Source organism: Astyanax mexicanus, chromosome 24 (assembly GCF_023375975.1).
Source record: "Astyanax mexicanus isolate ESR-SI-001 chromosome 24, AstMex3_surface, whole genome shotgun sequence".
Taxonomy (NCBI): domain Eukaryota; kingdom Metazoa; phylum Chordata; class Actinopteri; order Characiformes; family Acestrorhamphidae; genus Astyanax; species Astyanax mexicanus.
In genome coordinates this window covers 8,691,730-8,718,105 of record NC_064431.1, presented here as the reverse complement: position 1 = coordinate 8,718,105, position 26,376 = coordinate 8,691,730, and the positions used below count along the sequence as shown (strand labels likewise).

General features: G+C 40.0%; 1 protein-coding gene across 4 annotated transcripts in view; it reads right to left on the bottom strand.

Moving 5' to 3' along the window:
- Window positions 1–26,376, bottom strand: part of arhgef10la (Rho guanine nucleotide exchange factor (GEF) 10-like a) — a 288,915-nt gene that overhangs the window by 44,397 nt on the left and 218,142 nt on the right. For all 4 annotated transcript variants that reach the window (XM_049471703.1, XM_049471702.1, XM_022682351.2 and 1 more), the window contains 3 exons: window positions 18,590–18,676; window positions 4,771–4,982; window positions 592–749 (listed from right to left, as the gene is read on the bottom strand). In XM_049471703.1, the coding sequence (XP_049327660.1) occupies window positions 592–749; window positions 4,771–4,982; window positions 18,590–18,676 (457 nt within the window). The remainder of the gene's footprint in view (window positions 1–591; window positions 750–4,770; window positions 4,983–18,589; window positions 18,677–26,376) is intronic.

Here is a 26,376-nt window from a genome sequence, read left to right as displayed (position 1 = left end):
GAAGGATTTAAGACATTTTAAGACAAATTAAACCCTGTTTTTAAGGTAAACATATTTTAGACCTTTTAAGACGTTTTCAGGATCAGCAGACACGCTGACAGTAGATTTCTAAACTGAAACCAGTGAACCCCTGAGAACCATTCATTTAAGGTTGCAGTAAGAAATACTGACATTTAGGTAATACTGAAAGTGACATTTGGTAAATTACACACAATATGCGACCATAAACTGTGTCCAACATCAGAAATATTAGTCTGTGCATCGCAGTGAAAACATTTACCATATTACTGAGCATCAGCTTCCTTCACTGAACATGATCCTGCAGGTTTCAGCGCGGGGGAAATGTCCCGTCTCTCAGCTGGATGGATATTTTGATGTTTTGAGATTTTAGATTGGCCTCAGTGATTTGAATAGTGGGGGGTGAAATGCTTGCTCGCCTCCTGTGGAATCTAAATTCATTTTGTGGATCACGTTTAAACCTCTACATGTTGTTGCTCTGGCCCTGATGGCAAGTATTTGGTGCAACACTTGGATTCCTCATCCTCTGAGGGGTAAATATGAGTTTTGTTCTGGGTCTTATCTAACTCCTACCTCCAGCTTGTCTCTCATAGATGAGCAGTGTTCCGTCCCGCAGGCCAGCAAACAGGAAGTTAGCAGCGTGTTTGAGACACAGAACAGGACAGCCCACGTCGTTCCGGATGGTCAGGAGACACTGGGTGGAGGTGTCCATGCTTCCGTACACCAGGATGCTACAGGACCCAAAATAACAGAAATAAAATGAAATATTACTGACAAAAGCAAAAGTTTTTCGATTCCAATCTATTCCATATCTGTGTACATACTGTCAAATGTACTAATAGGGTTTAAAATACTTCTGTAGAAGTTGAAGTATCAACTCAAGCTTTTTACTCAAGTAAAAGTACTGGTTTCCAAACTACTTAAAGTATAAAAGTAAAAGTAATGTAACGATAAAAAATATAGCCATTAAGGACAAAAGCTTAGGACAAGCCACAGAATCCTATAGTGCACTACCCCCCCCTCCCTCCCCAAAACACATATTTCACCCTGTTTCAGATACATATACGCCTGTTAAAAATTAATGTATTTTAGTAGAATGTAAATATATTAAAGAAGTTTAGTTGGATCTTTGGCTTAAGTTCTCTTGGGTCTCTCGCATGGATCATCTTTATAGTCAGACAGATAGATTCAACGTTGTCATTGCTCAGTACAGGTACATGCAAAGAAAATGTGTCACATCCAGGCTCAAGAGTCAATACCAAGACCAGGACACATTAAGTCCATGTCAAGGTAAAGATCAGAACACATTTTTGTCTAGGTCACACACTGAGACAAAGTCAAGACCAAGACCAGGACACATCAAGTCTGAGTCAAGATTAATGCCGACCTTACACCTAACGATTTTCAAGCAATTCCTCTGTCGCAGACAAATATCCAGAGTCGGGATAAAATCAGGAGAGTCTGGCTAGAGTCGAGCTGCAGTCGAGTCGAGGTCGTGTCATACCGATTCAGTGTAAAGCTGGTTACGACTGAAAGTTTTAGTCAGTCGGGTTCGCGTCCTGCCGCTCCGATAAAATTAAACACGTTTAATATTATCATAAGTCTTGAGACTTGACTCACGCAAATGGTTACGTGAACGATGTCAGCAACCAATAGGAGAACTAGGGAAGAGGCAAGAATATATTTAAAAAAGAACAAATTTTTCAATTAATAGGTCTTATTGGTTCTTAATATGTATAGTGTAGTTATTTTATTTTGCACTACTTTGTCTTATTATGCAGTCATCGTTATTTTTAATAAACATGTTTATTAAATACACATTTTGCAAGAATGATGTTCTTTATTGCATTAATTTGATCTAAAACAAAGGCAAATGTACAGCAGCGAAGCTGTGATTCTTTGCTATACAAGGTTGTAGCAAAAAGGAGGGGGTGGAGCTTATAATAAGAGCTGAACACAAATGTATTCTATTAAAAAATATCAAGAACTAACAGTGTGGCAGAAAAAATAAACTGTTGATGAGGACCAATGTTGTGAGTACTAACTGTAATTTAATTATGTGTAATTTAATATTTAATATGTATTGTATTTAAACTCCATCAGAAGCATGATGGGAAATAATCTCAGAAAGAATCTAGTTGCAGTCTTGCAGTTAGTGACCCCCAGTCTTTAAAAAATCTTAGCCTGTCAGTAAAAAGTCTGTGACGAGTCTTTAGATGTGAGAGGGTGTCAGACTTCAGTCTGTTAGAAGTCTTTTCAGAGTCTTTTTTAAAGTCGTGTAGTGTATGGACAGCTTAAGACAGACTATTAGAGTCTGGGTCAAGAACAAAAATTTGGACACATCAAGTCTAAATCAAGGTTAACACAAGGACACAGCAAGTCTAGGTCATACCTGAAACTAAGGCACAATGACTGAGTCAATACCAAGATCAGGACATACGGAGTCTGAGTTAAGGTCACAACCTTGATACATGTAGCCTGAGGCAATACCATGACCTGGATACATTAATTCCAAGTCAAGGAAAATATCAGAACACACTTGGTCAAACCTGAGAGGAAGACACAATGAGTCTAAGTGAAGACAAGACCCGAATGCATAGAGTCTGAGTCAAGATAATGATAAAGGTAATTTAGGTCAAGATCAGGACCAGGATGAAGGACCAACACCAGGAATAATCGAGTCTAAGTAAAAACCAAGACCAGGACACAGGGAGCCCGAGTCAAGATAAAAAATAAGACGCATCAAGTCTAAGTCAAATCAAGTGGATGCTGAGGTCTTGACACTGTTTAATATGATTTTGAATTGATGTGTACTGGTTTTGGTCTTGACTTGGAATCTGTGTGTCCTGGTTGCCGCCCTGCCCTGAACTCAGTTTAGACTCAACGTATCCTCTATGTACTGTATGTCTTGGAGCTGTTGTGTACTGCTCTGGGTTTTGACTCAGACTCAAATTTCCTTTTTAACCCTGACTGATCCTTCCCTTGAGTCTGAGACACAACGAAGACCAAGACCGGCCCTTCTGAGTCCAAGAACAAATCCATACTTATGTCACCCCATCGGGTTTGCAGTGTATTCAATGCAGCAAACCTGATGGGGTGACATCTTTAAAAAGGAAGTACCGTGCTACATCACTGAGCCACACAGGCATAATTAAAGTCTAAACCGTGTGTTAGATACTGGTAGACGCTGGCAGAGCGTATCACTTCCCGCAGTCTTTTCTCTCTATTGCAGTACAGTCATTTACTCAAAGACGGTATCTTCATATGAATGCATGCTCAGATTGACAATGCACTGTTAAACTACCATCGCTTCATTGTTATCATGACAAAAACCTCCCATCTCCCAAACTGCAACCTTTCAGGCGAGGAGAAAAGCCGCTTTTTACACAGATTCTGTCTAATTAGCATGAAACTTCAAGGTGTTTAAAGTTGATTTCTCCGCCCCTCCCCACTTCTAAAGCTGCACATGTCTGAAGGGCATAAAGGAGAGAATCCGTTGTCATTTTCTGCACAGAGAAAAGGAAAGCAAATGAATAAAAGTCAGTCACAAACTGAGGTGGAAGATCGTCACGCAAGGGAGCTTTTCTTTAGTCAAAGTGATTCTCCCGCTATTCTTATCCATAACGAATGGGTTCAGTAAGGGAAAACACCACGTTCACAGTTTCATTTCAGAGGCAGGAATAGATCTATTCCTCCTGCGCAGATATATACTGCCATCGCTGCGTTCAAATCCACTCACTCTGCGCCTTCCTACAAAGGCATGAGAACCTATTACAAAGTTAAACCAGATAAACAGTTCTTTATCTGCCAAAACCTCCAGATAAAGCAAAACAAAGTCAAACGTTGAGGTTTATAGAAATATTTGCTGTCAAGCTTTCCTTTCAGATGTTCTCAAAGGAGAAACACAACAAATGTGGAGTGTTGAAGCCACTGCTGAGAATTTCATACAGTATTTGATGTGCATCTGTAACTCTGTAAATAGTGAGAGTAGAATTGTAGCTTTCTGTGAGTAGCATTCTTGCAGTGACAAAGCTGCAAAAATAATTTATTTATAAATAGATGTTTTTGCTAATTCATTAAAAAAATATAAAGATTGTTTTGAGGTAAGCTCATTGAAAATCTGACACACTATTAGCACTGCCAGCATTAGACAGTTACTCAAACAAAGAAAAACAGATTTGACTTTCCAGTCAAGAGTCAGAATACGCATGCAGATATTTTAACTTCATTACATCAATCTTTTCATAACAGCAAAGTGAATCATTTAATGCAGGCTATGCAAAATCCAGAAGTGTACAATAGAAAAAAAAAAAAGCTGTGGGGCGCTGTGTAAAATGTATGAATAAAAACAGAATGTTACAATTTATAAATCTCATAGCCTCATATTTTATTTACACATTGAAACATTTTAGTCCTGCTCTGTTTGTAGCTGCGCTGTTTGGTTTGTATGTGTTGTACCGTTGCTAGGTTACCTGTATGTGGTGGATTAATACATGGAGAGCTTTGGTTACAGTGCATTACCGGCTGATAACGACACTCATAGAATGTCCTCAGTCAATCACATTGCAGGGTCTGAACCATCTGAAGTGGTTTTACAAAGGCTGTTAGGTTTGTTAGCATTGCAATGCAGTAGTCTAGGTGTAAAATGACCACTGCTTGTACCAGATAGACTGAGGACAATGGAAATGGAAGGGTTCTATGGTCAGACGAACAAAAATGTATTCTGTAACATATAAATTGTGGACACCATACCTGCCATCATCCAGTCCTACACACACAGTGTTTCCTGCAGTAGTGGAGCTGCTGAGCACAGGGTGGTCTTCCTCATGCTGATTCGGTTCTGGAATGAATTCCAGACAGCAAACCCGAGATCCAACCGGGAAACTCTTCACCCAGCGCGGCGTCGGGCGGTTCAGAGAGAAAATCTCCACCTGACACTGACCACCATCATCTCCACTGGCCACCTGCAGCACAAACACGGGAACATCACTCACAGACACCTGAGACTTTAATGTGACATGATTTAGTTTTTTCAACTATAAAATATTTCGTAGTATTACTGAAAGCTTGTACAATACTGCACAGCAGTTACTAAAATATTCATAGTAGGTACTGATTTATAATACACTGTGACCAACTCAGCAAGTCTTTGTGATGCATCAAGAGCCACAGTATCCAGGGTAATGTCAGCATACCACCAAGAAGGACCAACCACATCCAACAGGATTAACTGTGGATGCAAGAGGAAGCTGTCTGAAAGGGATGTTCGGGTTCGGGCTAACCCGGATTGTATCCAAAAAACATAAAACCACGGCTGATATATATGATATATATATATATTTACACACACACTATACAAACTGCACAAAATTCTACATTTGTATCCAGCTTATTATTTAGAGATCAGTATGAATGTGTACACTAGCATGACTGATCCAGGACCTACTATTCTATGCTTAGCATGATTATTCAATTGTTTTAATTATTTAACACCTACTAAACAGCAAGTATTATTAACTATTTAGTTCCCACTATTTTAAATGAGTAAATATTATGACTTATTTTGTATCTATTAGGAGTAATTTGGTAAATATTAATGATTATTAAGTAACTACTTTGAATAATTCAGTATGTACTAAAATGGTAAGGATTATTAGCCAGTAATTCCGATAAATCTTTTAGTATTTACTTTAAATTATTTAGTATCTGTTGGTAATTGTTCAGTAATTAATATACATTATATAGAAACTACTAGCAAATATTCAGTGACAACTATATATATATATTTTTTTACTATAATCAGTACCTATGCCGTATTATTCATTATTTAGTAACGACTATGTATTATTTATAAACTAGGATCAATTAATTAGCAACCACTACATTATATTTAGTTTTCAGCAGAAATGTCATTGATGCTGCTGCCAAATTTTATATGATGCAGACTTGCCATTAAAGCGAACTTGAACTGAACTGAGAGAGAGAGCGAGACCCATACTTAGTTATTTATTCTGTTATGTTTTTTTTTTTTTACTTGTTTGTATGTTAATAACAACCTGAATGAACAACTGAACAGTTTTGGCATCATTTTTTTTGCATTCTGCCAGCAGAGCATATCTGAACTGAGCTGGATTTGAGAAAGAGAGAGAGAAAAAAACGAGAGAGAGAGAGAGAGAGAGAGAGAAAGAGATAGAGAGAGAGAGAGAGAGATTTAATTATGTATTAGTCCTGTAGAGGCAGTGAGTTGAATTCTGCAGCTTTATTCAGTACTACTCCTCTCCACTCCTCTCCACATCGTGCTCGTACTTCCAATGCTCTAACTCGCCTTGATCAAATTTCAGATGACAGAGAACACTTCCTGCGCTGATATTCCTCTTAGCAGCGATATTTCTACCTGTCAGCAATTTCAATTGCAAGAGGGAAGAGTAAAGTTAAAATCAAATATCCTTTCAGACCACGTCCATCTGCTCGCAGATATCTCTCCAATTCTCCGCCGATCGGCCTTAATGGATTCACAGTGTCATCTCAATAGCTCCAAAACATTCCTCCACAAACCCCCAGCCAGCATTTCAGCACCTCAGTGAAGAGACTGGGGGACTGGGGGGCTCTTTTACAAGGTTTCAGGACAATGTTACACAAGTTAAACTATTATGCGCACAATGTACGTTAACTTTATTAATGTTTTTTTTTTGTTATATCCCTATAGCTTTGTACAATAATTATACTCATAATTCTAATATCGAATGCTGTGGAAGAATGAATAAAATATGTTTGTATTTAGACCTTTTTCAATTGAATTTAACTAAAATGTGTAATCAGATATAAAAATAATATGGAGAATGAAAATGCTACAGAGTGAACAAAACTAGAGTTAGCAGCTTATAAAATAATCCTTGGTTTTACAACCTGGGGGGGGGGGTGACTACACACTGACAGTGAAATACAACCAGTTTGAAATTAGATGGTGTCAGAAAACAATGGAAAATATGCAGCCACTGGTAATATACTAAACTGAGTAATATTTGAATGTATATGTGGCCGCAAACGTACCTCAAAGTAGTTGAGTAATGTTTTGAAATATTAATAAAATTTTAAATCAGGCAAACTGTGGGCGTACAGTGTCGACTATTAATTAATTGACTGTTTAAGCATAAGTCTAAAGTGTCAAATATCTGACAAATCTGTTCCTAATCACTGTAAACCTGAATAAGACTTTTCTACATGAAGAAGACTTCCCCCCCCCCCCCCCCCCCCCCCATTCCTCCAGCACACGCCTCGCCTCAGTGCTAGAAGCGAGCTGCAGGAGTATTCGGATGGGGTTGCATCATAAATTAATAAGCTGCTCCGCGTTTAAAATAAATAAATAAATAACCAAATAAAAAGTGCGTTTGCTTTCATCAACAGTCCGGAGCTTCTCCCGTGGCTCTCCCTCGTTCATTTATAATGCAGCGCAGGCAACCTGTGCACAATTAGAAACTAAATGAACTGATCAGCATCCCGTCGCGAGTGTCACACAAATTGGCTCATCTCTCCACACTCAAGCCCAAATCCTTCAATTACCAAATTCCAGCAAAAAAAACAATGTGATTCAAAAGCACTCGACTTTAACAGAGAAAAAGAAAGAGGGATAAGCAACAAGCAATGCAAGGAGACAAGCGACTCAGCTAGAGAGATAGTCAGATACAGCTCTGGGAAAAAAAAAACAAGAGACCACTTAAAAAAGGTAAGTATCTTTAATTCTACCAATTTGAAAACCTCTGGAATATAATCAAGAGAAAAGTTATCTAAAAGCAGTGTGTAAGACTGGTGGAGGAGAACATGCCAAGATGCATGAAATCTGTGATTAAAAACCAGGGTTATTCCACTAAATATTGAATATCAGAACTTCTAAAACTTTATGAATAAGAATTTGTTTTATTTGCATTATTTGAAGTCTGAAAGCTCTGCATCTTTTTTATTATTTCAGTCATTTCTTATTTTCTGCAAATAAATGCTCTAAATGACAATAACTTTATTTAGAATTTAGGAAAAATGTCCGTAGTTTATGTTTATTTTACTCAAACATATACCTATAAATAGATAAATCAGAGAAACTGATTCAGAAACTGAAGTGGTCTCTTCATTTTATCCACAGCTGTAGATACAGTCATGGGCGAAAGTGTTGGTAACCCTGAGATTTGTTCAGAAAATGTATGTCTTTTGTGTATATTGGAAGAACAAAAAAGAGAAAAAATTGGAGAGAAAAGCCAAAATTTGTATAATTTCACGCAAAACACAAATTTATTGGCACAATTCATTTATATTTGGTTGCACACTCTTTGGAAAAATTAACTGACATCACTCACTTTCTATAACCTTCAACAAAGGTACTGACACCTCTCAACTGGAATTCTGGGCCACTCTTCTTTTGTAAACTGCTCCAAGTCTCTCAAATTTGAAAGATGTCTTCTCCCAACAGCAATTTTTAAATCTCTTTGCATGTGTTCAATGTGATTTAAGTCTGGACTCATTTTTGGCCACTTTAGAACTCTCCAGCGCTTTGATTCCATCCATCTCTCTGAGTGCTTTTTGAAATATTTTGGGGGTCATTGTCATGCTGGAAGACCCATGACCTAGGACACAAACAGCTTGCTGACAGTGGGTCCTACACTGAGACCCAAAATTTTGCTGTAATCTTCAGATTTCATGATGCCTTCCACACAGTCAAAGCACCCAGTGCCAGACGCAGCAAAATAACCCCAAAACATCTTTGAACCTCAGACATATTTGACTGTAGGAACTTTTGTGTTCTTTTGTTTTCCAGACCTCATTCTGTTTTTGTAGACAGTAGAATGATGTGCCCACAAGATATTTTTCCAAAAGAATTTTGGCTTAATCCTGTACATTTTGGTGAACTGCAGTCTAGCATTTTTTTAAATGTCTCTATGTCAGCAGTGGGGTTCTCCTGGGTCTCCACCCATAGGGTTTTATTTCATTCTTTAGAACGTAATGGGGCTGCTTTTCCACCATCTGGACTATCCTGCATTGCTAGCAAATCAATTTTTATTTTCCATCCAGGGAGATTAGCTACAGGGCTATGGGTTGTGAACGTCTTGATTATGGTGTACACAGTGGACAACGAAACATCAAGATCTCTGGAGATGGATTTTAATCTTGAGATTAAAATGAATCTATTTTTCAGAATTTTTGTTTTTCTTAAGTCCTCAAACAGTTCTCTCTTATTCTCTTTCTGTTATATCCATGCTTAGTGTGACACACACACACACACACACGACACACAATGCAAATATTGAGTCCACTTCTCTCCTTTTTCACTGGTTTCAGGTGTGATTTTTATATTGCCCGAACCTGTTACTTGTCACAGGTGAGTTTAAATGAGCTTCACATTAAGCAGTTATTTACCCATAATTATGAAAATATTTTTGTCATATTTCATATTATGTCATATTTAACAAAGCATGTTTAATTGCAATGACCTTGACTGTGGGTGGCTGGATGGATGGCAGACAAGCTGATTGATAGAAAATGAGATTTAATTATTACACTTTTGTAAAACAACATTCAAAGCTCTCTGAACTATACAGAGAGAAAACAGATGCTAAGAAATTGATTGTATTTATTTTTAGAAACAGAAATAACACGTGACTTTAATCATTTTTTCCATTGTGACAGTGTTACTGTGGCAATGCTGACCTTGATTCAATTATTCCAATGAAAGTTTCTGAACTAATCTGTACTAGTGATGCTGTTGTTTATTAGTAACACATTTTTCCAGCCTTTTTGTTGCTCATGCTCATGAAATGGTAAAATGTCTTATGCCCGGATCAGACTACACGATTTTAGCCCGATTTTGTCGCCACCGACAAATTGCCTGCGTCAGGTTCTGGATTTCATTGTCGCAAGCGACAAAGGTGGAGCGACAGCGTCCGACAAAAAGACTAGCATGTTAGAATTTTTTGTATTTTATCGCCTACGAAACGAAAGAATAATCTAATAATCATATAATAATCTACTTCATCCATTAAATATTCTGTTTACAGGCACTGAAACCTAAGTAGTTACATCTTTACCATACCTCAAGTTCTCTCTTGAGTCCATTTGGGTCACCCAGGAACGAGCCCACAGAGGGCGCAAAACGCTTCTGTAGCCATGATTGTCAGACTCTATGCTTCTCCCCCCGCAATGACCTACGAACTCACACGAGGATGTGGACGATGATTGGTCGGTGACTGAGATGTAGTGTTGCCAGTTCCCCGAGTACGACACAAAACGTAAATAACTGCTTAATCTGACATAGTGAACATCGTGAGGGACAAAAATGTCCTGTGGTCCTGTAGTCTGAGCTTGGCATTACTTTCAATATCTGATGTGTTTTATAGGTCTATTTTATATTTGTGAAAAAAAAAGTCTATGAGCTTTACAAACCATTGCAAACTGTTTTTTATTTATATTTATTTACATTTCACACAGCCGCCACACATTGTTTTATTTAGATGTCAGGCAAACAGTGACACACAGTGAGAGACAGAGAGAGAGAGAGAGAGAGAGAGACAGAGACAGAGAGAGAGAGAGAGAGAGAGAGAGAGACAGAGACAGAGAGAGAGAGAGAGAGAATGTGAGGGAGATAGAGATGTAAACGCACTCAGCTGGCCGTATTCTTTTCCCACGGCTCATTAGATGGGGCTTTGTCACTGTTGTGGCTGTAATTTATTGTTACCTGAGGGGTTTGGTCCTGAAGTGATCTGGGGATGAGTGGAGTGAAGTGGAGTTTAATATCCACAGAAGAAGAGAAGAGCACAGCGAGCAGAGCATGTTTCTGGACAGCAGAGCTTCGTGCTCGCTCCGAGTCACGCTCAGCTCGGCCTAAATATAGTGTTTAGCCCTCTAAACTCCACTGCTAATTTGCATGCAATCATTTGTTTGATTTGTATCAGCGCGTAGGACGTGGACAGCCGGGGGAAGAGAGGGAGAGAGGGAGAGGGAGAGAGAGAGAGAGAGAGAGAGGGAGAGAGAGAGAGAGAGAGAGAGAGAGAGAGAGAGAGAGAGAGAGAGAGAGAGAGAGAGAGAGAGAGAGAGAGAGAGAGAGAGAGAGAGTAAATAAATAAAAGCCTGTTGCTCAGGCTGGGTTAGGTAGAGCAGAGCTATCTAAGCCTAAACCACTAAAAATATCCCCATCTTCATGTATCCTTTGCTCAGCTAAAACCTCCAGTGGCCATCAGCCCACTCCCTCTCTCACTGCCTGCCTGCCTGACATACACACACACAAACACACACACACACACACATTTATTTTAAGAAATTGTCCAAAATAAGGGATATACATACGCATTTTGTAATACACTGGTTATTTGTCATACTGATAAGTGTCTGAACCCTTTAAAAATGTTCTATATATCTGCATAAATATGACATAAAACATCATCAGATAAGAACCCAGTTAAACAAATGTATTACACATGGTCACTTATTTATTAAGGAAAATTACCCAATACACTGCCTGGCCAAAAAAAAAAAAAGTGTATTTAAGTAGGTAAATGATGTGGGGTTGATGCTGCAGTTGGTCAGGTCTAGGTTCAGCAACAGTATGTGCTGAAAGAATGAGGTCAGCTGACTACCTGCATATACTGAATATAAACCAGGTTATTCCATCAATGGATGCTTTTTCCCTGATGGCACGGGCATATTCCAAGATGACAATGTCAGGATTCATGAGGCTGGAATTGTGAAAGAGTTCAGGGTTCAGGGAGCAGGAGATCATCATTTTCACACATGGATTGAGAGAGTTCACCACAGAGTCCAGATCTTAACCTCATTGAGAATTTTTGGGATGTGTTGGATGGAGAAGCGCTGCTTTGTGCAGTGGTCAGACTCTACCATCATCAATGCTGCTGCAAGATCTTGGTGAGAAATTAATGCAACACTGGATTGAAATAAAATCTTGTGACATTGCAGAAGCTTATTGAATCAATGCCACAGTGAATGTGTTACCCAATCAAAGCTAAAGGCGGCACAATGGAGACTTCATTTTTGGCCAGGCAGTGTATTTAAAAATTGTGGCAAACGTATGTGAACGTATGGCAAAGTCATTATTGTCTTGAAAATGTAAGGTAACACACCCATACAGTTACACAGTCAGAAACACACACACACACACACTCCCTCTGCTGCCTCCTCCATCTTCGATTCCATCTAATTCCTCCAGAACCCAGCTGGATTACAGTCCCTTGACAAACTCATCAGTACTTGTTTAGAGGAATAGATATCTGGACTCATGCCCTGGACTCATCTCTGTTTTCAGGCCAGAAAGCTGCGAAGGCTTCCCCTTAAGCTAATGCACTGCCAGCATTAATAAGGCTGGATTTGACTAAAAGAGCAGAAGCAGGGCATGAGAGCAGGACCAGCTTGTGCTTTATCTCTGCCTTTATGCATAATGAGCAAAAGCCAGAGCAAACGCTTTTGTTTTTTTTTTTAATGTTTTGATTCTGATATATTTTCTATCTCTCACTCTGCCCCCTAGAGTACAAGCATGCTCCTAATACAATGCTGGAAAACAGGCCAACACTGGAGGCTTTTAGAAGAGGCGGAGAGAGCGTACCTTACCTTAAATTGCATTATTTAACCCCAGTTATCACTGCAGTCCAAAAAAAAAGCTTTCACTTCATAAAAGCCAAGTAGCCTGGATGCCCTATATATTTTTACTTTATTTTGTTTTATATTATTTTATTTTTTAACCCAATTTAGCTAGGTCAGTTGTCCCACTCATTCAGCTGCTACTCAGCTGTACTGTATACCCCCATCACAAGTACAAAAAAAAAACACCAGGGGGATAAGGACTAACACATGCCTCCTCTGATACATGTGAAGTCAGACTCCGCCTCTTTTTGAACAGCTGCTAATGCAGCATTGCCAAGTAGCATCCCAGCGCACTCAGAGTAAAGCGCAGCGACACAGTTCTGATACATCAGCTCACAGATGCCTTGTGCTGATCGACATCACCCTAGGAGTGATGAGGGAAAAGAAATCCATCTACCCACCCAAAGAGAGCAAGGTCAATTGTGCTCTTTCGCGGGTCTGGCAGCTGATGGCAAGCTGCATGACCGGGAATCGAACCAGTGATCGCAAGATCATAGTGGCAGCACTTTAGACAGCTAGACCACTTGGACGCCTCTTTATTTTAGCTTTACTGAATAGTTTACTTTATATAATACGTTTATGAATGGTGTAATAATGTTTAGGGAGAAGGAACATGCCTGAAGCTTTCCTCCAAATACCTAAAAATCACTACCTTGTTTATATGAGGTGAATGAATGAGAGAATGAGAGAGATTAAGAGAGATAACTAAAAATAGAGAGAGAGAGAGAGAGAGAGAGAGAGAGAGAGAGAGAGAGAGCTAAAGAGAGTGTGAGAGAGATAAAGCTATGGACAGAGAAAAAAATATATATATATATATTTTTTTTCTCTGTACTGTTAACTTTCTACACACATATATATATATATATATATATATATATATATATATATATATATATATATATATATATATATATATATATATATATATATATGTGTGTAGAAAGTTAACAGTACAGAGAAATACATAGAATAACAGACAGAGAGAGAGAACTAAGAATAGAAAAAGAGAGCTAGATACAGAGAGAAAGAAAAATAGTGTGACAAAGATAGAGAAAGGATAGAGAAAAAGAGTGAGATAAGGATAGAGAGAAAGAAATAGAATTAGAAAGAGGGAGAGAACCTAGGATAGAGAGAGAGAGAGAGAGAGAGAGAGAGAGAGAGAGAGAGATGGAGAGTGAGACAGAGAAAGAGAAAGAGTGAGAGCGAAAGCTAAGGATAGAGAAAGTGAGAGAGAGATAAGGAGAAAGAGAGAGATAGAGAGAGAATGAGGGAGAGAGAGAAAGAGAGAGAGAGGCTGCCTCACTGGTTCAGACTGATAATAAACAATGTCATTAATGTGATCAAAGCTAAGGGAAAAAATCCCACGAGTTGTGATGTGATTAGTGTCGTCCCTCATTGCAAAGCATGGCATGAAGCCTGAGTCTGACGTGGGAGTAAAAAACAGCGCATCTGTGAATTATAGAGCTCGGAGGTGGCAAACAACTGCCGAACTGTACCATACTTATACTATAAAAACATATGATTTATAATATTTACTGTATGCCACGCAGTATAGGTCATCTAGGTTGGACAGCATGGAAAACATGCAGTGATTCTTACATTAACCTGACATCTATTTCATTGCAGACAGTATTTTTATCTTGTTAATGTTATTTAATGTATTAATATACATTAATTCCTGCATTTCAGGCCTGCAACACATATTCTAAAGAGAAGGTATAAATGGGGCAGTTTAGGTCAATTTAAAACCTGTTAGGTAAATGTTAACCATGCTGCACACATAACAAAGGCATGGTTGTGGAAGAAGTGGGTACTGAGTGCAGTCCTGACCTTTCCCCAATAGAGAAAATGAGAAAGAATTTGAAACAAAAAGTGTGAGACTCTGTAGTGTCACACACCTTAAAATGTGTTTGCAGGAAGAACAGGACAAAATAACACCTGAAACGCTTCAACACTTGGTATCTTTAGTGCCAAAACAACATTTATGTGGTGTAAAACGCAACAGCTATATTAACAGTGGTAAATACTTTACTGCAGAACATGCAGAAAGAAATGCACAGCATCTGCATATATTTTATTATATTATAATTTCATGGGACAACACTATAGAAATTAAACTTACAGCTATATAATAAGTATGTTAGTTAGCTGGACAATGAAACTGAAACACCTGGTTTTAGACCACAATAATTTATTGTCCTGACGGACAGTTCTGGTGGAAACAGGAGAGTTGAGGTGCACATTGAATTCTGTCGTGATTTGGGTTCAGCCATGGTTTTATGTTTTTTAGTACAATCCGGTTTAGCACTGAACATCCCTTTCAGACAGCTTCCTCTTACAGCATCCACAGTTAATCCTGTTGGATGTGGTTGGTCCTTCTTGGTGGTATGCTGACATTACCCTGGATACCGTGGCTCTTGATGCATCACAAAGACTTTCTGTCTTGGTCACAGATGCTCCAGCAAGACGTGCACCAACAATTTGTTCTCTTTTGAACTCTGGTATGTCACCCATAATGTTGTGTGCATTGCAATATTTTGAGTAAAACTGTGCTCTTACCCTGCTAATTGAACCTTCACACTCTGCTCTTACTGGTGCAATCTGCAATAAATGAAAACCTCTCAACACACCACCATTAATGTCTAACTAGCTGAAGCACAAGTGAGTACACCTCATAGTGAATATGTTCAGTTTGTGCCAATAGTGTCAAAATGTAGTGTGACCACCATTACTATCTAGAACAGCCTTAAACCTCATGGGCATGGAGTTCACAAGAGCTGCATAGGTTGCTAGAGGAATCCTCTTCCACTCCTCCATGATGACATCACGGCAGACCCATTGCAACAGGACAGGCAAACTAAACAACTGTCTTGGGCCCCGAGCTGGCCTGGGGCCCCCAGACAACAACTGGTTATTTGTGTGAGACGCCATTTAAATTCTGTGTTGGTCAATACAGGAAAGTACAACAGCACTGTTATCAGAATCACACTCAAGGGGGGCTCTACTACTAGTTACTGACAGTAGCATATAACCAGACTGGAACATGTTCAGCAGTATCCATGCTTACCAGTCCTTGATACTTGACAATATTTGATTCATTTTAAATATACTTACTCTTCATAAGTTTATTTAACTTATCTGAGTCTTATATGGTTATTTTTGTAGCCATGCTCTGTCTAAACACAGTTCTGCGTGCTGCGATAGAGACGAGGTGCAGAGGTAATGGGGTCCTTTTTACTTGGGGTCCACAAATGTCTTGGAACAGCCCTGAATCAGGGTGATGGCGAATGTTAGACAACTTCAAATCGAGGATGCCCCACAGATGCTCAATAAATGTATATTAACAAATACAAAAGCAAAGTTAAGCAGGTAAAATGTGATATCTTTGGATAATACTGCATACAATCAAATAAATAAAAATATAATTGTGTTTTATAGTCTTCTTATGTTACTATGTTTGTTTACATAACCACTGTCATTGTGTTTTATTGTGCAATGAGTTTTGCAACTTGGTTAGCATTTAAATGTAGAATATAGGAAATACACACACCATAAAACATATAATAAGCCTGAACAGACTGAAGCAAATGGCTATAAAACACCATATTTCTTATTCTAAACAGCACACACTGAGCCTCATCTAGATATACTTATAAGCATTATTGAGTCCGTTGAAATCAGTTGAACAGATTTTGACCTGCAGGCGTGTATTTAGCTCCACAATATTCAGGCTGGCTGCTAAAGCAATAGAAAGAGGAAGCGGAACACAGGTTTAATCCGTCAGCATATCATTTCCCTCCAAATCCCCACCATATCTTACAGATCCAGTCCAGCATCAACCCACCCCCCTGCTGCTCTTTATAATATTCTCAAAAACAATTAACTCAAAGACACAGAGAAGACTGTCCTACTGCATCCAACAGAGCTCCAATTGGATTGGTCCACCAGATTTTGGGCATTACAGTGTGTGAACTGCTCAAAGCCTCAGTTTGAAAGTTCAAAAAGTGATTTACCGAGTTATATAATGGATGTGGGGGATTTGTTTGTGGATCCTCATTTAAATCCACAGGATTTTTTTTTTTTTATGAACAGGTACTCTAACTGATAGAAATCCTGACCTAAATATCATACCACACAGTCGAGAGGACGGTTTCAGTGTTGCTAATCCTGTAAATTATATTTGCAGGGTATCTGCAGGTATTTGGGAAATAAATTACATTTAAGACTTTTTAATACCACTCAGAGACTAAATGAAGACCACTTTCACAATATCAACATTGCACAAAGCACACAATGAAAATCTAAAGTTTACAGACTCTTACAAGCAAACTGATTGGTTGTTTTGCTAAGGGGAGGGGCTCTCCATGATTAGTGTTACGAGAAATCTTATTCATACTGCAGTCAACGCCTGTCTCCTCATTAATAAGGTCTCTATTTATGCTCTTTTTATGTTCTAATTAAACAATGGTTGTGGTCTCTAGTATAAATAAATTCCATGTGAGCCATTTTTTGTGGAAAAAAAAAAGTGCTCAGGCGTTTCTATTTAGCCCTGCTTTAGTTCACTGGATTAGTGGTCTCTATATACTAAATGAATCAGTCCAAAAATACCATGAACTAAGTGCTGTAAGGCTTGGATGAAGCTGCCATTTCATGATGTTCTCTACACTCTTCTGGTCTTGATCTAATCTGAAGCTACATGAAGTTTGGAGGTGTATAGTGATGAACTCTGAAGCTACATGAAGTTTGGAGGTGTGTAGTGATGATGAACTCTGAAGCTACATGTAGTTTGGAGGTGTGTAGTGATGAACTCTGAAGCTACATGAAGTTTGGAGGTGTGTAGTGATGAACTCTGAAGCTACATGAAGTTTGGAGGTGTGTAGTGATGATGAACTCTGAAGCTACATGAAGTTTGGAGGTGTGTAGTAGTGATGAACTCTGAAGCTACATGAAGTTTGGAGGTGTGTAGTGAGTGATGAACTCTGAAGCTACATGAAGTTTGGAGGTGTGTAGTGATGACCTCTGAAGCTACATGAAGTTTGGAGGCGTGTAGTGATGAACTCTGAAGCTACATGAAGTTTGGAGGTGTGTAGTCATGAACTCTGAAGCTACATGAAGTTTGGAGGCGTGTAGTGATGAACTCTGAAGCTACATGAAGTTTGGAGGTGTGTAGTGATTATGATCTCTGAAGCTACATGAAGTTTGGAGGTGTGTAGTGATTATGATCTCTGAAGCTACATGAAGTTTGGAGGTGTGTAGTGATTGGTGTAGTGACTCTGCAGAAAGTTGGTGAACTCTGTGCACTATGCTCCTCAGCATCCGCTGACCCCATTCTGTTATTTTACACTGACAGAGCACAGAGTCGCTGCCGTTCCCAGTCTCTTCCACTGTGTTATAATATCACTGACAGTTGGCTGTGGAATATTTAGTAGTGAGGAAATTTCATGACTGGAAGTATTGCACAGGTGCTGCATCCTATCACTGTACCACAGTGCTGGAGTTCACTGAGCTCCTGAGTGAGACCCATTCTTACACTAATGTTTGTAGAAGCAGTCTGCATGACTAGGTGCTTGGTGTTATACACCTGTGGCCATGGAAGTGATCAGAATAGGGTTCAATGATTTGGATGGGTGAGTGAATACTTTTGGAAATATAGGGTAATCTAATCGTATAAAGTTACTGTTAATAAAGTGACATTACCTAAATATATATATGTATTGTATGACTTTTGCAGACAATATTTTATGCTTCAAGATCTTTAAAATCTCAATATTGCCCTGGCATTCATACGCATGATTAGTTTGTTTAAACTTCTAACTACAACAGTATCAAGCAAATATGTGAACATTTTGCCAAGCTCTCACTTTAAGCAAATACAGCATGTGTTAGTATGTTAATTCAACAGCGGCTACATCAATGAAGAGTTTTTCTTTCTACTTACCCAGAGGTAGCCTTGGGGGAGGGACGTGCTCGCCGCAGAAAAGCCCAGCAGAGCGCACTGGACTGGATTGTGCAAAGCAGCCTCCAGCTAAAAAAGAAAAAACCCAAGTTTAATTATAATCAAAGTAGGCCATACCTTAAGACGTCCAGTAATACATTTCCAATTTCACTGCACAAGTGACTTCATATTGGATTTGGATCAAACTAGCGCATCTGAGAGCAACAAACACACCATCAAATATCCTCCTGCTGACTGAGTCCAGCTGGGAAACACACTCAAACCAACAAAACCAAAAAATAAGACATAAAAGAAATGCCCACACTGGCTTAGGGACACATGGGACACTCTCCACTGTTTTTATCTTCCTTATTCAACATTTCCATTGTATTAAATACCTTGCTTTGCTTTTGCTAATACTCTTGGTATATTTAGCATTAATGGTCAGTTTAAGCACTCATTTTATGTTGTTTTATGTTTAAAACAGTTTTTTTGGTGTCGCTAGTCTGTTCAAATGGACAGTTCTAGCCAGATGCTGCCGGTCACGATCATTACCACACTGTACTGTCCACTGTGGGTGGTAATGCCAGCTATCACATATTTCTGATGTTAAAATAGTTAAATAATCAAACAACTTCAGAAATGTAATGCATTGAGTTCCATTCCACTATCAGACCTCTAAATTTACAGGCATTATGCCCAAGCTGTCCACTGACCTCACTTTTCCACCGTCCTTGAACCAGCACCATTCTGTTTTGCGAACCTAATTTTGAACTGTTCACCGCGTTTCCACTAACAAATGTAGGTTGTGAACCAGGAATATTTGTTCGCAAGGAGAACCGAACAATACTAGGTTCTTCAGCGCGAACTGTGAATGCTTCTGTTCACCGCCACTGTGCAGCGCCCTCTGTTGATGACATATGATGTGACATTTTGACAGTTCCATTAAATCTGGTGAAAACGCTGGCTGGTTTTGATGTTCTTTTGGTGGAAAAGCACTATGTGGTCAGTTTTTTATACCTATCCCAAAACATTTGGCACTCCAGTGTGTTTTTCTTTACATGTTAACTAATGTCCTTTAGAATAAACATAAATAATGTGTATTATTTGAAAAAGGGAATTCCATTTTATTATTGTCACTTTTAGAGCATTAATGAGACAGTTTAAAAGCATTATTTTGCAATTTCATTCTTTTAGCCATTAAAAATAATATTAAATCATTGGAACTGAAATATAACATAATAGTAACATATAAAAAAATGAAATTAATTAAACATGGATAAAATAAAACCAGTCGATATACAGCCTTATTCACAATAATAGGCTTTTTGCTAGAAAACTTTGACTGGTCATGACCACATCTGTACGATAAGTCAACAGTGTATTAATATTGTGACAGTGGGTGCACTGATTGTTTCGGACAGTAAATAAAATGTCTATGTTTAAACTGTAGAAATGGCTGAAATCTCTGTTTTCAATCTCCACTATTGACACTCTGGGGAAGACCTGCTTTTTTGCAATTTAAAAGAAATTACGCAAAGAAAATATGGTAATTTCCAGACTCCTGACGTGCAGTTCATTGTATATGAAAGCTAATGGTGCATCTGTGCCATTTGGCATCATGCTGCTCTATATTAGTCTGCACATAGGCCCCATGGTGAGCTATGTATATGCTTTCCCAATAGCAAACACAGTCTTTGTTAGCACACACTGCTGTTCCAACACAGCCAAATTTTAAAACGAGCCCCGGCCGCACGTGTTCCTCTTATTTTGTGGGCGCGACGAAAAACTGCAGCGGAGCCAACCCTGCGAAGGCATTTTGAGTAGGAGGTGGTGATAATGGTGGGCCTGCGAGGCTTTTACAGCGGCTAAACAGAGAGCTCGGAAAGCGGAGTACTGAAAGGCTGGCCGCCGTGCTCTCCCGCTGTGTCGCCTGCAGAGAGTGCATAGCCCCTTCACCCCGTAAGTGCGCCATTCACCGCTGAACCTTTGTGCCACTCCGCACTACCAAAATGGCAGCTGCTGGCTTGTTAGAAGGAATATGGGCTGTCAAGCTCTAAATGTTATTTCTGAGGTTTTCTGTTGTTGTTTTTCTAGTTCTTTCCCCCCTTTTCCTCACTCTCACTCTCCTTTCTGAGTGGGCGCTGGGTCACAGTCACCGCCATGTCCAAGAAGGCGTCTGAACACTTTAAGCAGCCAAAAGTTGCATCAGCAACGGATTCCTCTGGGCATCCACTCGGCTTCACTTTTATTAAAGTTTCTTTCTTGCTACAGAGAGAAAGTTTCGCCTGATTTCTTTTCCATACTGCTGTTATTAAAAATCTCATTTTAAAGAACCATTTGAAGAGAAATGAAAGGTACACAAAATTCCTTTTTTTCCACTGTTGTTTCTTAATATAGAAGAAAATGCAAATCTATACTCCTCTCCAAAAAAGTACTAGAACAGTGAGGCCAATCCTTTTATTTCTAATACACACGGTTCAGAAGATAGAACAACCCATTTTTCTTGTGACCAAAACATTGAAACATGTGATTGTCAGGTAAGTTTTATTGCCCAGGTGTGTCCTGTTACATTGATTATTCAAACTAAACAAATAACGCTGAATGTTTATGCTCAGATGTTTCAGATTTGGGTTTTACCTGCAGACAGTGCATTTATAGTTAGAGGAGAATCCAACATGAAAACCAGTGAGGTGTGTATGGGTAAAAAACAAGTAACTGTGAAATCAGTGGCCAGTACAGCCATTCAGAATGTTCTGAATTAGAAAGTCATCACTGGTGTACTAAGTAACAGATGTTAAACAGGTAGACAATGGAAAACAACAGAGGTCGATGACAGAAACATTGTAAGAACTGTAAAGACAGACCCTAAAACAACTGTAAGTGACATCAGCTACAACCTCCAGGGGGCAGGAGTGAAGGTATCACAATCTGTAGGGGAATGTACAGTATATACAGGGATTGATTACTGACTAAGCCAGTGGGGCCAGTTCCAAGAGACATTCTGGTGTAGATAAGCAATATTTGATATGGTTTGATTGATTACTGATTGTCTAAGTAAACAAACTCATTGTTGTTGGAACCAAACTGAAACCGTTTCAGAACTACTGAATTACCTCTATATTGCCTCAAACGTACAATGAACAGACCAACAGAAATGATCTATAATGTGCTGTTAATAAGTTGTGAGGTATTATCTTGTGAGTGAGGTTGATTTCGAGCAAGGCCTGATAGTGGTTGCCAGATGGATGGGGGAAGATCAATTTAATACTCATTGACCCACTATTATAACTCACTTGTGTACTGGGAATAAGTTGTTAATTAAAGCTACAATGCTTCAATACTTAATGTTTCTTCAAAACATAAAAGAATAAGTATAAAATTGTCCAACAGGGCAGCTTGGGCTAGACGCACTGTGCAGTTAGCTGGTAGCTTACTAGATTTAGAGCCCATAACAGTGCCCAGGATTTTTATACAATACCACAACCCACAAAAAGTGCGAATGCCTGCTAGTATTTCATAAGAGAATGCAGCCTGATAAAAAAAAAAAAAAAAAAAAAAAAATGGCAGACGGAACACGTAATTGCGCTGGGGGAGGTGTAGGGGAAGAAGAGAGGCTGGTATCTATGAAGCTTAAATGTCATTTAATGTTGCCACTGAGAAACGTGTGCATCAATCACTGGTAATTTATTACATTTATCACCCTCCCTGCCCCTCCCTATCCGGAATGCAGTCGCATCCTAATACAAACATGCCGAAAATATCGCCGGCCAGATGACTGCCTCGCCCCATCTGTCCAAGCAGAGCGCTAACTCCCCTCTGCTTCCCTTCCTCATCGATTCACGCCTGTCCAGCGCATTCTGTCTTTCTGCCCGCATCGTTTTTCTCATCTCGTTCCTCGCCTTTGCAGAACTAAAGGACAGATATGTTTAATTGGTAATTAAACGGCAGTCATAACAAGAGCGCATATGGCAGCCTGCAGGCGGTAGGGGATGCGGGCTGGTGGAACCGAGGGACAGGGCCTGCAGCTGTCCAAGTTGCCCCAGAGAGCGCGGAGGCAATCTTCGCAGGTGGAGATTGCTTTGTTTTTTTGACCGGTCTCCAGTGAATAGCGAGTGCCACTGCCTAGATATCTACTCAATCTAGAATCCCAGGCGACTCCTGTGCAGACTATATGATCCCGGCCCCTCTTCTAGCAAATGTATTCTGGATTCTCAAAGGACATCCCACTAGACTCGCTTGAATCGAGGTGCAGCGGTAATATAGTGATATAGTGGCTGTAATGCTTGAATCAATCTCAGCTTCAATGAACGCTGCAACTCCCCACCCCTCACTATGTAGAGCTGCAAGTGCACCGCATGATCTTTTCTGCACTCGATTCAATGGTGCGTCAAGCTGGAGAGCGATTTCCTTACCTTTAAACTCTATAGATTTGACCCGACGGCCTCAAACGGGCTGTGCCTTTGTCAGAGAGTCTGCATTGAAAGCACTGCATTGTAAGAGAAGAATCAACTGACTCTGTCTGACTCTGAGTCAAAGCTGCGACAGATACAATAGAATGCAGAATGCAGGCTCGTGCCAGAGTGCATCCGACAGCACTGAAATGCTATTTGCATGTCAACATGACGCTCCATTCCAGCAAGCAAGTCGATTTTAGCCTTGTGGGGCACGCTTCTGCCCTGAACCCATCTGCTGCTCTTTCAGGTGCAGGAACAACATTGAAAAGACAGCGAGAGGAGGGAAAGCGGGTGAATAAATGGAGGCGAGATTTGATGGAGCGCCGGCGGTGCAGCTGGGGAAGCAGCGAGGGCAGGGCCAGGTGAGAGCTAATTAAAGAGAGATTTGTTGATGCTGGGAGAGGCCGGTCTCCCAGCTGCCGGTCCCAGTGACCCAGTGCCCTACAAGAGGGTTCGACCCACCCACTTCCCCGCAAGGGCGGCGGCCCATATGCTGGATCCAGGTGGCAATTATACATTCCATAGTCTAACAGATTGGAATACATCCAGCTCGTCCCGCAATGTCGGACAACGCCTCATTCAACGCAACGCCTGCATGCAACAGGATTAGCCCTTTCGTATGTCATTAGACATGATGCACACACTTTTCCTTCAGATAAGAATTGAAAAAGATGGCATTAATATCATTAATGCTTATTACAAAGGGAATGGGGATAAACTTCACGGTATCCCTGTAGGAACTGTAATGAAATGAGTGAAAGTATTTGCACAGCAGGAATAGTAATGAAAGGGCCACTTCTTCTTAATAAGCAGCTAAGGTCAGTTCAAAAGACTCAATTTCATATGCCTTACATTCCAATCTTCAATATCTGACAGACTCACCTCATCATCAAACAGACATTTTAAACTTACCTCTACATAACATCTTCCTTCAATCAGTGCTGCACAACTGTCACTATTAAACTGCTTTCAAATCTTCACTCAACTCTTTACCTTGAAGTCTTAAATGGAGCTGAAGCTGGACCATTCACAAGCATCCTACTCAATTTGACATTTTTCTTTAAATAATTCTGGAGTCTGCATATTTAAGGTAGTACAACATTAAAACAAGAAGGCAAATTTAGCATTCAAAGGTTAGGTTGTATAGCCATCGTTTCGTTTGTGCTTTAGATATGTTCAGTTGCATCTTAGAGACACCTGATATCCTGTCAGACTAGATATTTCTACCCACTTCAAAGCCAAAAACACTTCAGAATAGATAAAGAGTTGTTTCATTCGGTTGGTAATACAAGATAGTTTTACTAAATCTTAAGCTGTGGATGGGGTACGGGTGGTGTTGGGTAACAAAGTGATGGGGTGAGGATGGCACGGTGTGTGGACAATATTGAAGTGAACTGGGATGTGCAAAATGTGAGGATCACATGTGTTAGAGCACATGGTGCTGTAGTGGGAATGGTGTTGGGGTGGTGCAGAGATAAGGTGGGGACGATGTTGAGGCCTGTTTAGATTGGGTGGGAATGGAGTGTACGTTGGGTAATGTGGAGATGGGGTGAGGATGGTGTTGGGCAGTCTTGAAGCAAATGGAAATGGGGGAATGGGTTACTAAGTAAATAAGCAAACAATGTTGGGTAATGTAGGGATGTCACTATGACGTGTTTGGTTGGTCGGGCATAGGGCTGGAACAGTGTTGGGAAATGCAGGGATGTGGTGGGGATAAGAGTAAAGCCTGCAGGGATGAGGTAAGTACAATGTTGGATAATGTGGAAATATTGTGAGGGCTGGTATGATGGTGTGTTAGGTATGGTGGGGAATGGGGTTAGGCGGTCTTGAAGCATGTGGGGATGGTGTAAGGTAATGTGGGGATGGGTTGGGTAATAAGTAATTAATATTGGGTTATAAAGCACTGATGTGATGGGGATGTGTCTTGTTTAGATAGGGCGAGGATGATTAATATATTTAGTATATATGCATGGGTAATGCATGGATGGGGTGGGGTGGTGTTGGGTAATGCAGGATGTGGTAGGGACCAGTGTTCAAGCATGTATGTGGAGATAAGGTAGAGACTGGGTGGGGTACTTCTTGGTAATGTAAGGATGGGATGAGGACAGTGTTTGGCAATACAGTGATAAGGTGAGGGTGGTGTTGGGTAATGCAGGGATGTATTGGGGACAGTGTTGGATAATGTGGTAATGGGGTCAGGGTGGTCCTAAAACATTTTGGGATTGGGCAGGGATGGTATACGAAAATGTGGTTGGGTAATAAGTAAATAATGTTTGGTAACAGAGCACTGATGTCATAGAGACGTATTTTGTTGTTTAGACAGGGAAAGGGAGGGTGCTGATTAATGCATGGAGTATGGGGTATGGGCAGTGTTGGGTAATGCATAGAGGGGTAGGTTGCAGGATGTGGTGAGGAAAGTGTTTGGTAGTACAGAGATGAGGTGAGGGTGTTTTTTAATGCAAAAATGTAGTGGGGACAGGGTTGGATAACGTGGTAATGGTCTGGATGGTATAAAAGCTTGTGGGGATGGGGTGGGTATACGATGGGGACAATGCTGGGTAATGTGAGGATAGATTAAGAACAGTGTTGGGTAATGCATGGATGGAGAAAGGTAGTGTTATGTAATGCAGGGTGTGGTAGGACAGTGTACAAGCATATGGAGATTAGGTGAAGGCTGGTTGGGGAAATTCCGTGTAATATGAGGATGGGATCAGGACAGTGTTTGGTAATAAAGAGATGAGGGGAGGGCGGTGTTTGGGTATGCAGGGATGTAGTGGGAACAGGGTTAATGTAGTAATGAGTTCAGGATGGTATTTAGGTGGGCATATGATGGGAACAATGTTGGTTAATGTGAAGATAGGGTAAGAATGGTGTTGGGTAATGCATGGATGTGGTGAGGGCAGTTTTGGATAATGTGGTAATAGGGTCAGGATTGTATTAAGGTGGGTATATGATGGGGACAGTGTTGGGTGATGTGAGGATAGGGTAAACATGGTGTTGGGTAATGCAAGGATGTGGTGAGAGCCGTTTTGGATAATGTGGTAATGGGGTCGGATGGTATTAAGGTGGGTATTTGATGGGGACAGTGTTGGGTGATGTGAGGATAGGGTAAGAATGGTGTTGGGTAATGCAGGGATGGGAGAGTACAGACATTGTAGTTTCAAAGACATAAAGAAAGTCAGGATAAAGCATTTTGAATGCATCTCTAAGATTTGCTGCCTAACTGTATTCGGCGCCAGAGTAATAAGAAATGACTTTAATATCAAATCAGACGATTCCCTAAACTCCAATCCTGCGACACACCACGAACATGTTGCAATTCACAACACCACA